The sequence below is a fragment of the Mycetomoellerius zeteki genome, unplaced genomic scaffold (assembly GCF_001594055.1).
Source record: "Mycetomoellerius zeteki isolate Tzet28-1 unplaced genomic scaffold, Tzet1.0 scaffold425, whole genome shotgun sequence".
NCBI classification, from domain to species: Eukaryota; Metazoa; Arthropoda; class Insecta; order Hymenoptera; family Formicidae; genus Mycetomoellerius; species Mycetomoellerius zeteki.
Genome location: NW_017257420.1, coordinates 40,818 through 55,302, shown reverse-complemented (window position 1 = coordinate 55,302; position 14,485 = coordinate 40,818). Strand labels below are relative to the sequence as shown.

Below are 14,485 nucleotides of genomic sequence, written 5' to 3'. Positions count from 1 at the left end.
AATGTTACAGTCTACTAAATTTACAATAAATTTTACACGTTTCTGAAAATCCAAACACTTGTTACTTGTTTGTTTATTGAGCATGTTCTTATTGTAATCAAATACACGCTCTATAGTCATGGAATAAAGTATATGCAAGATATAAAGTGTATATGTGCGTGTGCGTGTGCGTGTGCGTGTGCGTGTGCGTGTGCGTGTGTGAACGCAAGAAAATAAAAACATCACGCAACACTCACGTCTGACACAAAATTCTCACATACTTTCCACAGAATACGAGGACACACGGCAGGCACACACAACATTGCGCAAACGCAAAGATAAAAAACCAAGGGAAATTGAAGAAACAACACAAGATAGGGAAGAGATAGGGATTCAATCTATAAAAATCGAGGAAATCGAAGAGATTGATAAAGAAAGAAAAAAGGAAGAAGTCGAAGAAGAGATTATTGAACTCGAACGGGATTCAAAGGGCAGATTGATTCGTAAACAAAAACAAAAAGAAATGGAAAAACAAATAAACATAGAAGAGGAAGAAGAAACTATTAAAAAAATTAGAAAGACATTAATACCAAAACGATCAAACATTGGTAGAGATGAGATACAACTGGAAGAGATAGAAGAATTTGAAGTAACAAAAGATCAATTACTGCCGTCTATGGTTTTAAATGTATCTAGTCAACGAAATCAAGTGATACCATTAGATCATACAATCGAACAAGCACCTGGCAAACCCGAATCAGAGAAAGCTAAATACACATTAGACACTGTTATCGCGCTAACGGAACAAATAACATCAGTACACGAAAAAGTAATTGATCAAGTGGCAAGTACCAAACCTATCGAACGTAAAGCGTCAATATCAATATCATCGATAGAACCATATTCTACTATGGAAACTACTGCACATATATCCACTAATGAATTTTCTGGATCTTTCAAAGCTACTTCTTATGAAGCTACACCTTCTGTAATAACGAAAGAAAGTCTTCTCATCAGCGAAACATTGACTCACGATGAAAATGTATCAAATCTAACTTTGACTATACCAGAAACTAGTCGAAAAGCAGATGTGCAGGTCACTGTCCAAGAAGCTACAACTATTAGAGAGACCATAGTTAATCAAAGCGAAATATCGACCGAAGATTTTATAACACCTTTAAGCGTTAAAGCGGAAGATATTGTCTTACCACAAATATCACTTTCGGTTTATGAAATACAGGAAGGTTTGGTTGAAAATAAATTAGAACCTACGAAAACGGTACTTACGAAACCTCGAGTTAACGTCAATGCAATAGAACCGTTAATAGTAGAAGAAATTCATTCTGAGGATAAACCAGGAAAATATTATCCGGAGTTAATAGTACCTACCGAAGTCGCTACCAAATCGATAATTTCGCAACGACAACGCGTTACCGAAGAGATGAATGCACCCGAAAAAGAAGGAACATACATTTCAAATAGATTACCGCCGAGTCAAACGGCCCAAATTGAAATTTCCTATGGAAATGAAACGGCTGTTATTCGTCATGATCTCGTACAGGAGCGTGAAGGTGAATATATTCCCGAGCGTAAAGTAGATTCTTTCGAAGTTACTCCAAATGTTACTCTTTTGGAAGGAGTCACGATATCAATGATCGATATTCAACAAAAAGAAGATGATTTGACGATCGAAGAGAGTAAACAGATTACAGCCGACTTGAATGTCGTCGAAATTATGTCAGCTGTGACGGTGGAAACGATGACATCTGAAAAAGAACAAGATTATCAACCTGAAGAAAAGCCTACTACTAAACTAGCCGTTACATCGATTTCCCCATTGGAGATTGGTTCTGTAACAGACACAATTGTTCAAGAATCTGAAGGAACTTATAGTGCCGATCAGAAACCGTTCGAAGTATTGGCGGAAACATCAGTTAGACCGGAGGAACACATATTGATATCTCAAGTTCAAACCGCAGACTATCCCGCGGATTTGAAAGATATACTCAAGTATGTCATAGAGAGCGGTGTTGTATCCATTCAATTAACCGAAGCGAAAACTGTCCTTGAAACGCTCATTCATGATCGAGAGACTAGCATGAAGGAAGATGCTAAACCGGAAATCCATACCATCGAGATGATCTATGATGCTATCAGAGGTATTGAAATATCGCAAACGACTTTTGGAGAAAAAGAAGCCGAATTGAAAATTTTTGAAATGCCTGAATCACATCGCGGAAAAACAGTACCGACTCATCCACTGATCTCGCTTGAAGTTCAGGAAACCCAACCTGAAAATAATTTAGGTAAAGTCATGAAAGAAGCCGTATCAACTGCTACAGCTCAAATCGAAGCAGTCAGTTTGCAAGAAACAATTGTTGATGAGACTGTTGCAGCAGAAGATGTAGCTCCGACGAGGAAAGATAAGACTCCTGAAACAATGACCGCAGTAATTTCAATGAATCAGATCGAGAGCTTACACACTACAATGATTGTAGCGGATGAAAAAGAAAGTGAATATCTTGATATGACCGATGTTAAAAGTGCGTTTGCAAATACTGAATATATGACGCAAGTGGCTCCTATATTCGAACAAGTAAGAACAGAATCGCCGACCGAAGAGTATCTAGCGGTAGACAAACCTGTGAGTGGAAAAGCATATCCATCTCATGTTCCTATAGAAACTATCAGTATCGTTATGCAAGAAATCGCAGAAAAGGAAGATGTTTATAAAGCAGACATAAAACCCGAGGAAAAAATGGCGAACATTGAACTCACGGAGACAAGACCTGGCGCCAGCGTTCTAGAAATAATTCCACATGATCTTGAGAATATTTACACGCCAGATGCTGGACCACAAACTCATACGGTTGAGTCGTCCATAACTGGTCACACCATCGCGTCAAAGGCAGAGATCTTAGTGGAACAAAGTGCTGGAAAAATAAGAAGTGATCTACCAAAATCAGGTAAAGCAATAGTACAACAAGAAGCTCTAGAAGAATTGATAGTAACAGAAACAAATGTCGGCGAAGCAGAACGAATCAGAGATGAGGATGCGAGTCCTGTTAAACAAAATGCCGCACTTCAAGTATGCACTCAATCTGAAAATTTGACTGTCACTGAAGTAACTACCGTATTGAAGGAGGAAGAATTGTTAATGAAAAAGTTACCAGACGAACAAAGGGTTATGTTAGATATAACTGAGGGCCATGAAATAGCTGAAACACAGGAGATGATTCTTGCGAGCAATATAAGTACATTGAAAGAAGAAAAACCACATCAAGAAAGTGTCAATCAATTGCAAAGCGGACTAGATGTTGTACAACAAATGGAAATATCAGTATCTGAGAAAGAATCTCCTTTAGAAACGAATGTAAAACCTGATATTAAAAAGGTTGGCATTACTTTTCAAGAAGGAGAAAGTTTGACAATTGAAATTACGCATTCTGAAGACAAAGAAGATATATTTAATGGAAAACAGGCGCCAAAAACAGCCGAAGCTACAATAGACGTAGTAACACAAAATATAGCATCGACATTTGAGATTGTTAGTGGTGTTGTTCCAACTGAATTATCTACCAAACCTATCCAAGGTGCACATCCTAAAACGATATTATTACCATTTGAAACAGCCGTTGCTGAAGAAGTGCAAACAAGAGAAACTGAAAAGCTTTTTCCTCATACGTTGGTACCAGAGAAAAAAGCTAATTTTGAATTTGTAATGGGTGAAGTTCTTGTTGTTTCTTCTGTAACAACGGGTGACAAAGAAAGTACGCTTGCAGAAATAGAAAAACCACAATTGAAATCTGCTACTTTCGATATTCCTACTTATACCGTGGCAGAAGCTGCTGAAATAACCGCAACTGACAACATCAGCGAATTAATACGCGAAGAGACGATCTCCGCAATGGCTATGACCGAGCATATAACTCATCATAGTATCGTTACATCCGAAATGTCAACTGGTGACTCAGAACAGCTTATGCTTGATTTCGTCAAACCAGATAAAAAAAAAGTAGATATATCGTTTGAAGAAGAAACAAGCATAACAGTGACTGAAACAATTGCGTCTGATAAGGAGCGAGAATATTTGAAGAAACCGGATGTTCCAGGTGAAAAAATTAACACCAGCTTTGATGCTCATAAAATCGCCGAACTTACTGAGGTTACACCAGCCATTTATCCAGGAGACCTCAATGTGAAAATACCAGCGACAGCAGCAGCAAAAGAAAAACGTTTGCCGTTTGAGAGCATCGTTCAAAGCGAAACTATTGCAACAGAAACAGAAATAGAATTTCAAGATAAACAAGCCAAAACCGACACGGCTCGAATATCCGTCGATGAGATTATCAGTGCCACTATGTCTACTGAGATTTTAGGCGAAAAGGAAGATATTCTCCAAATTCCCGAAAAACCCACAGAGAAAAAAGCCGAGATTCAATTTGCCGGACATACTATTGCTGAGAAGAGCGAAGTCACTCCAAATTCTAGTGCTGGAGAATTAATAGAGACAAAACCGACTTCTATTTCAGCCATATTCTCGAATATTCCGTTAGAGGCAATAGTAGCAATGGAAACTCAGCCAACGGAAATGGAGACTATACTCAAGAAAGATAAAATACCATCGATGGTTCAAGCTGATCTTTCCATGATGATGGAACAAAGTGTACAGGTATCTTCGGTAATCTTAGATGATAAAGAAACAAAATATACGCCGAAAGAAATACCAAAAACAAAAACAGCAGAGAAAGCTCTAATCGAAACCCATGGCGTCGCCGAAACAACAATACAAATTGCTAATTTTAGCACTGGTGAAATTGCTACTGGCGAAGCACCACTGGTTGCCGTCGCAATTCCAGATCACGTAACTTTTAATTCACTGGTAGAATCACAATTTGTTATTCAAGAAGGAGAAGAGCAATTTACACCAGCATTAATGCCAGAAAATAAAACTGTAAACATCGATATGGAAGAAGGTAAAGTCATCGCGAGTATAAAACATATAACACCAGCAGATAAAGAATCGACATATATCGTCGAGGAGCAACCGCGTCAACACGCTGCTTCATTCGATATCGATGCCACTCACAGTATAGCAGAAACGACCGCGATAGCTATTGAACATTCTGTAGGAAAAGTAACCATCAAAAAGCCAGACGTTAAAACCGTATTACCTACACACGAAGTATATCAAAGTCTTTTAGTAACTGAAGACATGATTCAAGATCAAGAGAAACCTTTCAAAGGCAAATTCACGCCAGAAATACACAAAATAGAATTATCTGTCGAAGAAGGCAAGCGCGTCACCTCTGTTACGGAAATTAAAATAGCTGACAAAGAAGCTCCCCTTGAAACATTACGGGAAGATAAATCTCGCTTGGCACTCTCAATTATTGTTCCTGGTCACGAAGTCGCCGAGAGATCTGAAATAATTACCAGTTCAAATACAGGTGAAATGAACGAAGTTATAGTACCAACAAAAGTAACCGCGCTAATTGGTCAAAAACCGTTTGAGACAGTACAATTCTCCGAACAAACCTTAGTGGAGAAAGAAATAGATAGGATTCAGAAAACGCCATTGACAAAAACAAAAGCTCATGTTGTTTTAGATGAAAATAGATTCGTTGCCATTACAGAATCTATTAATGCTCAAGACATTGAAGAGGAATTTGCTACAAAGAAACTTCGCCATGAAGCGGCAAATCTTTTAATGGAAGGTAAAGAAGTAGCTGAACGAACGGAAATTAATTTACGCGAAGAACTCGGAGAATTACCTTCAGCAATGAAACCCATTATATGCGAAGCACATAAAACACAATCTGCTTTGGAAGGTATTGACGTCAGCGAAATGGTTCCTCAAGAGCAAGGTGCAATATTCACTGATAAATTCAAACCCGATAAGCGTAGCGCCGAGATTCGCTTCGTCGAAGGGAAAAGTATTACCGTAGATCATACCTTAACACAAGACAAAGAAGAAACGATGAATATTCCGAAATACGAAGAGAGTATGGCAAGAGTAAAATTAGCAAAACTTGGTATGGATATTGCCCAAAAGGCTCAAATATTTATTGAGCAAAATACTGAACCGATTAAACCTTTTGAAAAGGTACAAGCCGAAGCTCACATAAAACAAGACACACTTCAACCTATCATAGTTTATGAAGTTCCAAGTGCGGAAAGCGAACGTACTTTCGATAAGTATCCGAAGATAATATTTAGTACAGCTATGCCAGCATTCGAAGAAGGCCATGGTGTATTTATTACGGAGATAACATCTGCCGAAGTTGAAGCATCATTGGAAGAGAAGAGACATGAAATGTCGCGAACAGCTGTCGATACTATTGTTATTGAGCACGATATGATAGAGACCACAATGGTGGAATCACGAGTAGACGTATCTGAACAACCTTCAGATTATATTTCAACACCTCAAATTGCCACATCAGTTCGAGACATGTTTGAAAGCATTATTGTTAATGAGAATATTGTTGAAGAAAGCGAGAAGACTTTCGATGATCTTTTTAAACCTGCGACACAAAAAGCGAATATTGATATAATGGAGATAAAGCCATTACAGATTTCAGAAACAATTATCGAAGACAAGGAAGGGATGTTGAATATTATTTCAAAGCGAACTGAAGTCAAAGCTACATCAGATATTGATTTATTCCAAACTATTGAAAGTTCTTTCGTAGAAAGTATACAAAATACTCGAGAACTTCGAAAAGAAAAACCACTTTTCTCTCAAGCAACTATGATTCAGACTACGGTGGAACCAATAGTAAAGTCAGAAACAACACCAGCCGAAAGAGAAGACATTTTTGAGTGCAAATTCCAACCCGAAGGGCAGAAAGGCAAACCGCAATTCGAAAGTCTTACAACAGTTGTAATTACTGAAACAGCTTCTAATGAAATCGAAGATATCTTACCTGAAGCCGTTGCACCAAAACAACATCAGGCACAATTAAAGTTGACAGGCAGAGAAACCGCGGAAATCCTTCAAATAGTAACAGCGAATACAACCGAAGATTTTACAAAATCTATTAAATTATATGAACAAAGAGGTAAACCAGGACTCGAAGAATTGTCATCAGTAACTGTTTCCGAAATTATTTCCAATGAAGTTGAAAATCTTCTAGCTAGTAAAGTTATTCCAAAAGATAGCAAGGCTGATTTCAATATTTCTGGTAGAGAAGTCGCTGAAACAATTGAAGTAACAACATTATCTGAGACCAATGAACTTGCTACAGGAGGACTTGAAGAACAGAAAGGTAACCAACAAATCAATGAATTAATTCCACTTACTATTTCACAAGTAATTTCTAATGAGGCCGAAGAAACATTAGTTAGCGCTGAGCTTCCTGCGGGAAAAACAGCACAACCAAATTTGTTCGGTAGAGATATTGCGGAAACAACATTAGTTTTAACAATGACTAATGCCGAAGAACTCATTCCTATAAAAGAAATCGGAAAACAGAAGAAAGGTAAACCCAGTCTCGAAGAATTCATGCCATTAATAATTTCACAAACAGAATCTCAAGAAACTGAAAATGTTCTTAATAGCCCCAACATACCAACTGAGAGAACGGCGCAAACAAGTTTATATGGCAGAGACGTAGCAGAAACTACAGAAATAACGACTGCGTTAAGTCTAAATAAATTTGTTGAACTTCAAAAGCCCGAGATACAAAAGGGAAAACCAAATCTCGAAGAATTATTATCCTTAAGTATAACGCAAACTATATCTAATGAAGCGGAAGCTTTACTTCCTAATCCGGAAATGCCTACGAAAAAAATGGCACAAACTAATTTATCTGGTAGAGATGTAGCTGAAACTAGTCAAATTTTAACAATGATAAGCACAGAAGAACTTTCAAATCAAATATCACCTGACGAACGTAAAGGGAAAGTACAAATAGAAGAATTATCGTCCTTGACTATATCTCAAATATTATCTCATGAAACCGAAGAAACTTTTGAGAGTCCCATTGCACCTAATAGACTCACCGCGGTGCCTATGATGTCTGGTAGAGAAATTGCCGAGATCTCTCAGGTGCTTACTATCACAAATGCTGAAGAACTTTCGAGATCTAAAAGTCCAACAAAACAGAAAGGCAAACCACAACTAGACGAACTTTCCTCACTTTTAGTTTCTCAAGTAATATCTACAGAGACAGAAGCACAACTGCCAAGTCTAGAAAAATTAGAGGAGAAAACAGCCATACCATGTTTCTTAGGTAGAGAAATAGCTCAGAAAACCGAAATTATAACCGCTGTAACTGTAGAACAAATACCTGAATTGAAGGAAAAAAATGATCAAAAAGGAAAGCCAAGCATTGAACAAATGAGTTCTGTTACTGTGTCTGAGGTAATTTCTACGGACACAGAACAAGAATTAACGAGATCAGAGATTCCAAAACAGCGAAAAGCTCTTCCAAAACTACCCAGCATAGAAGTTGCGGAGACGTCAGAAGTTTTGACAGTGAGTAACGTTGAAGAGCTTGCAAGATCACAAGTTCCCGAAGAGCATATAGGTAAACCAAACTTAGAAGAACTAATGCCATTGTCGATTTTTGAAGTGTCTTATAATGAAGCAGAAAAAGAATTACTTACACCAGATCAACCAACTAAACAAATAGCCGAAAAAACTATGCTAGGCATGCGCGTTGCCGAGAAGTCGCAAGTATTTGCGTCGTTGACAACGGAGGAGATGGCAGAGTCAGCTAAACCTCTGATAAAAAAGTTAACACCAGAACAAATACCCTTTGAGAGTATACAACAAATTGAGTCAATTATTCATGAAAGCGAACGTTCATTTCTTCTCGATAAAAAGACACCAAGTACCACAGCCGAGGTTTCATTCGGCGTTTCTGAAGGCGTCGAAATTATTCAAGTAACCGCAACAGAGGAGGAAACAAAGGAAGTTGTCAAAAGCCTGGAAGAAGCAGTTAAACAGACAGCTGAGCAAAGAATGCAAAGTATTCACGTTGCAGAAAAATCTCAGGTCATTACATCTTCAACAACGGAAGGGATGATGGCATTTATTAAGCCAGAGACAAAGAAACTAATACCCGAACAAATACCGTTTGTAAGCATACAGCAAATTGAATCAATTCCCCACGAAAGCGAGCATTCTCTTCTTCCTGATAAAAAGACACCAAGTAAAAAAGCCGATATTTTATTCCGCGTTTCCGAAGGCATCGAAGTTTTCGAAGTAACCGCTACGGAGAAAGAAGCAAAAGAAGTAATAAAAAGTTTGGGAGAAACAAATCAACAAATAGCCGAGCAGAGCATGTTGAGCATGGGCGTTGCAGAACAGTCACAAGTAATTGCGTCGTCAACAACAGAGAACATGATTGAGTCCGTTAAGCCGGAAATAAAGAAAATAATACCAGAACAAATACCGTTTGAGAGTATACAACAAACTGAGTCGATTTCTCATGAAAGAGAAAGTTCGATTGTTTCTGACAAAGATACATCCATTGCAACGGTCGACATTACATTCCGCGTTTCTGAAGGCATCGAAGTTATTCAGGTAACCGCTACGGAAAAGGAAACGAAAAATATCATAAAAAGTTTGGAAAAAGCAACGGAACAGATAGCTGAGCAAAGCATACCGACTATGCGTGTTGCAGAACAATCTCAAACTATTACTTCATCAACAACAAAAGAGATGGTAGAATCAAAACCTGAGATAAAGAGAATAATGCCGGAACAAATACCATTTGAATGTATACAACTGATTGAATCAATTCCTCATGAAAGTGAACGTTCACTTCTCTTAGATAAGAAAGTACCAACTACAATGGCTGACGTTTCATTCCGTGTTTCCGAAGGAGTCGAAGTTATTCAAGTAACAGCTACGGAAAAAGAAACAAAAGAAATAGTAAAAAAAGTAGAAGAAGCAACTAAACAGATAGCTGAGCAAAATATACTGGGCATGCGTGTTGCAGAACAGTCTCAAGTAATTGCATCATCAACAACGGAAGAAATTATAGAGTTTGGTAAACCTGAAATAAAGACGATAATACCGGAACAAATACCGTTTGAAAGCATACAGCAGACCGAGTCAATTCCTAATGAAAGTGAGCATACGCTTCTCCCCGATAAGAAGATATTAAGTACAAAAGCCGATGTTTCATTCCGTGTTTCCGAAGGCGTCGAAGTTATTCAAGTAACTGCTACGGAGGAGGAAACAAAGGAAGTTGTAAAAAGTGTGAAAGAAATAACTAAACAAGTAGCCGAGCAAGGCATGTTAAGCATGTCCGTTGCTGAAAAAACTCAAGTAGTTGCATCATCGACAACACAAGAAATTATAGAATCTTCCAAGCCTGAAGTAAAGAAAATTATTCCAGAACAAATACCGTTCGAGAGCATACAGCAGATTGAATGCATTCCTCACGAAAGCGAACGTCTGCTTCTCCACGATAAGAAGACATCGAGTTCAATAGCTGATGTTTCATTCAGCGTTTCTGAAGGAATCGAAGTTACTCAAGTAACGCCTACGGAAAAGGAAACAAAGGAAGTCGTAATAAGCTTGGGAGAAGAAACTAAACAGATAGCCGAGCAGAGCATGTTAAGCATGCCTGTTGCAGAAAAAACTCAAGTGGTAGCGTCGTCGACAATACAGGAAATTATAGAATCTTCCAAACCTGAGGAAAAGAAAGTCATTCCAGAGCAAATACCGTTCGAGAGCATACAACAGATTGAAGCAATTCCTCATGAAAGGGAACGTTTGCTTCTTCCCGATAAGAAGACATCGAGTTCAATAGCTGATGTTTCATTCAGCGTTTCTGAAGGAATCGAAGTTACTCAAGTAACGCCTACGGAAAAGGAAACAAAGGAAGTCGTAATAAGCTTGGGAGAAGAAACTAAACAGATAGCCGAGCAGAGCATGTTAAGCATGCCTGTTGCAGAAAAAACTCAAGTGGTAGCGTCGTCGACAATACAGGAAATTATAGAATCTTCCAAACTTGAGGAAAAGAAAGTCATTCCAGAACAAATACCGTTCGAGAGCATACAACAGATTGAAGCAATTCCTCATGAAAGGGAAAGTTTGCTTCTCCCCGATAAGAAGACACCAAGTATAAAGGCCGATATTTCATTCCGAGTTTCTGAAGGAGTTGAAATTATCCAAGTAACCACTACGGAGAAGGAAACTAAAGAAATCATAAAAGGCTTGGAAGAAACAACTAAACAAGTAGCCGGGCAGAGCATGCTGAGTATGCCCGTTGCTCAAAAATCTCAAATGGTTGTATCATCAACAACAGAAGAGATAATGGAATCTATTAAGCCTGAAACGAAAAGAATAATTCCGAAACAGATACCATTTGAGAGTATACAACAAATTGAATCAATTCCTCATGAAAGAGAACACTCGCTTCTTCCAGATAAAGAAACATCAATCGCAACGGCCGATGTTACATTCTGCTTTTCTGAAGGTATCAAAGTTATACAAGTAACCGCTACAGAAAAGGAAACAAAAGAAGTTGTAAAAGACTTAGAAGAAACAATTAAACAAACAGCTGATCAGAGTATGTTAGGTATGCTCGTTGTAGAACAATCTCAAGTAGTTACATCGTCAACAACAGAAGAGATGATAGAACCTGCTAAACCAGAGATAAAGAAGATAATACCTGAACAAATACCATTTGAGAGTATACAACAAATCGAATCAATTCCTCACGAAACAGAAAATTTGCTTCTCCCCGATAAGAAAACGCCAAGTACAAAGGCCGATGTTTCATTCCGTGTTTCCGAAGGAGTCGAAGTTATTCAAGTAACATCCACGGAGGAGGAAATAAAAGAAGTTGCAAAAAGTGTGGAAGAAGCAACTAAACAAGTAGCTGAGCAGAGCTTGTTAAGTATGTCCGTTGCTGAAAAAACCCAAGTGGTTCCGTCATCAACAACAGAAGAAATTATAGAATCTTCCAAGCCTGAAGTAAAGAAAATTATTCCAGAACAAATACCGTTCGAGAGTATACTACAAACCGAATCAATTCTTCATGAAAGAGAAAGTTTGCTTCTTCCCGATAAGAAGACACCAATTACAAAAGCTGATGTTTCATTCCGTGTTTCCGAAGGTGTTGAAGTTATCCAAGTAACAGCTGCGGAGGAAGAAACAAAGGAAGATCTAAAAAGTATGGAAGGACCAAACAAACAAGTAGCCGATCAAAGCATGTCAAGTATTTCTGTTGCTGAAAAAACTGAAGTTTTTACATCATCAATAACAGAGGAAATTAAAGAGTCTTCCAAGCCCGAAGTAAAGAAAATTATTCCAGAACAAATACCGTTCGAAAGTATACAACAAATCGAATCAATTCCTCACGAAAGTGAACGTTTGCTTCTTTCGGATAAGAAAACACCAATTACAAAAGCTGATGTTTCATTCCGTGTTTCCGAAGGAATCGAAGTTATCCAAGTAACCGCTACGGAGGAAGAAACAAAGGAAGAAATAAAAAGTATGGAAGAACCAAACAAACAAATAGCCGATCAAAGCATGTCAAGTATTTCTGTTGCTGAAAAAACTGAAGTTTTTACGTCATCAATAACAGAAGAAATTAAAGAATCTTCCAAACCCGAAGTAGAGAAAATTATTCCAGGACAAATACCGTTCGAAAGTATACAACAAATCGAATCAATTCCTCACGAAAGCGAACGTTTGCTTCTCCCCGATAAGAAAACATTAAGTACAAAGGCCGATGTTTCATTCCGTGTTTCCGAAGGAGTCGAAGTTATCCAAGTAACCGCTACGGAGGATGAAACAAAAGAAGTCGTAAGAAGTGTGGAGGAAGCAACTAAACAAGTAGCCGAGCAAAGCATGTTAAGTATGTCTGTTGCTGAAAAAACCCAAGTGGTTCCATCATCAACAACAGAGGAAATTACAGAATTTTCAAAGCCTGAAATAAAGAAAATTATTCCAGAACAAATACCGTTCGAGAGTATACTACAAACCGAATCAATTCTTCATGAAAGAGAAAGTTTGCTTCTTCCCGATAAGAAAACGCCAAGTACAAAGGCCGATGTTACATTCCGCGTTTCTGAAGGCGTCAAAGTTATCCAAGTAACCGCTACGGAGGAGGAAACAAAGGATGTTGTGAAAAGTATAGAAGAAGCAACTGAACAAGTAGCCGAACAGAGCATGCTAAGTATGCCCGTTGCTCAAAAATCTCAAGTAATTACATCATCAGAAACAGAGGAAATTATAGTGTCTGCCAAGCCTGAGAAAAAGAAAATTATTCCAGAACAAATACCATTCGAAGGCATACAACAAATTGAACCAATTTCTCATGAAAGCGAACGTTTACTTGTTCCTGACAAAGGACTGATAAGCGCAACGGCTGATGTGTCATTCCGCATTTCCGAAGGAGTCGAAGTTATCCAAGTAATCGCTACGGAAAAAGAAACAAAAGAAGACGTAAAAAGTTTGGAAGAAATAACTAAACAAATAGCTGATCAAAGCATGTTAAGCATGACAGTTGCTGAAAAATCTCATGTGATTGCGTCATCATCAACGAAGGAAATGATGGAATTCGTTAAACCTGATGTAAAGAAAATAACAGCGGAACAAATACCATTTGAGAGTGTACAACAAATGGAAACGATTCCTCATGAAAGTGAACGTTCTATTATCGTTGAGAAAGTGGTAACAAGTGCTTCAGCCGAAGTTTCATTTCGCATTTCCGAAAGTGTTGAAGTTACCCAAATAACTCCTACAGAGAAAGAAGCAAAAGAAGTCGTCAAAGGTCTCGCTAAAGAAGTAAGCGCGCAAGCGGATATAATTGAACGAAAAGTTGCTCTGAAAACTGAAATTCATCCTGAAAATGTAGTATCGGAATTCAGTGTTCCAAAACCAGACAGTAAAACAGCTCATGATGTAAAAGATGAAAAGCAAAGTATAATTGTTACTGAATTGCAACACATTACTGAAATTGAACCAAATATATTCGAACCCATAATACCAATAGTACCAAAAATAGCAAGCACACTTTTTGAAGCCGACTACTTGGAAAAAATTTTAGGTAAGTATTATACGTATAGAAAGGTAACATGATAGATTGCATTGATAATTCACACGCGATGTTTGAAGAAATTCGATTCGATTAAACACAATAATCGTAACATTTAAAAAATCAAACAGATAAATTACATAAGTATATTAGTATTAGTATCTTTTATATTAATAAAAGAGGTAAAAAGAGGAATGTAATCAGAATACACAAATTAGGGATCTTTGGCACTTAATGCAAATATTTAACAAACTAATGTTCAATTTAACATTATGATCTTGTTATAGATTATCTCGGTAAGTACAGAACTAATAAAATACAGAGTTATAATTTACTGACATTTAGGTAAGAACACGTACTACCTTATATACTAGTCAACTAGCAGCTGATTTGCTGACCATGCTTCATATAATATCCACCATTCGAGTGATAAATTATAATAAAAAATTTGTCAATACATTGGCTGCGTTTAGCGGACTCAACAATTGAGTGAGCGC

The 14,485-nt window shown here is 37.7% G+C and overlaps 1 protein-coding gene across 13 annotated transcripts in view; it reads left to right on the top strand.

Annotated features, from left to right (window-relative positions):
* Positions 1–14,485, top strand: part of sls (sallimus) — a 103,864-nt gene that overhangs the window by 51,636 nt on the left and 37,743 nt on the right. For 9 of the 13 annotated variants that reach the window (XM_018454075.1, XM_018454072.1, XM_018454066.1 and 6 more), the window contains one exon: positions 270–14,000. The exons of 3 other annotated variants lie outside the window; for them this stretch is intronic. In XM_018454075.1, the coding sequence (XP_018309577.1) occupies positions 270–14,000 (13,731 nt within the window). Of the gene's footprint in view, positions 1–269; positions 14,001–14,485 lie in introns of those variants that run through there. One more of the 13 variants, XR_001936802.1, reaches the window with a different exon arrangement.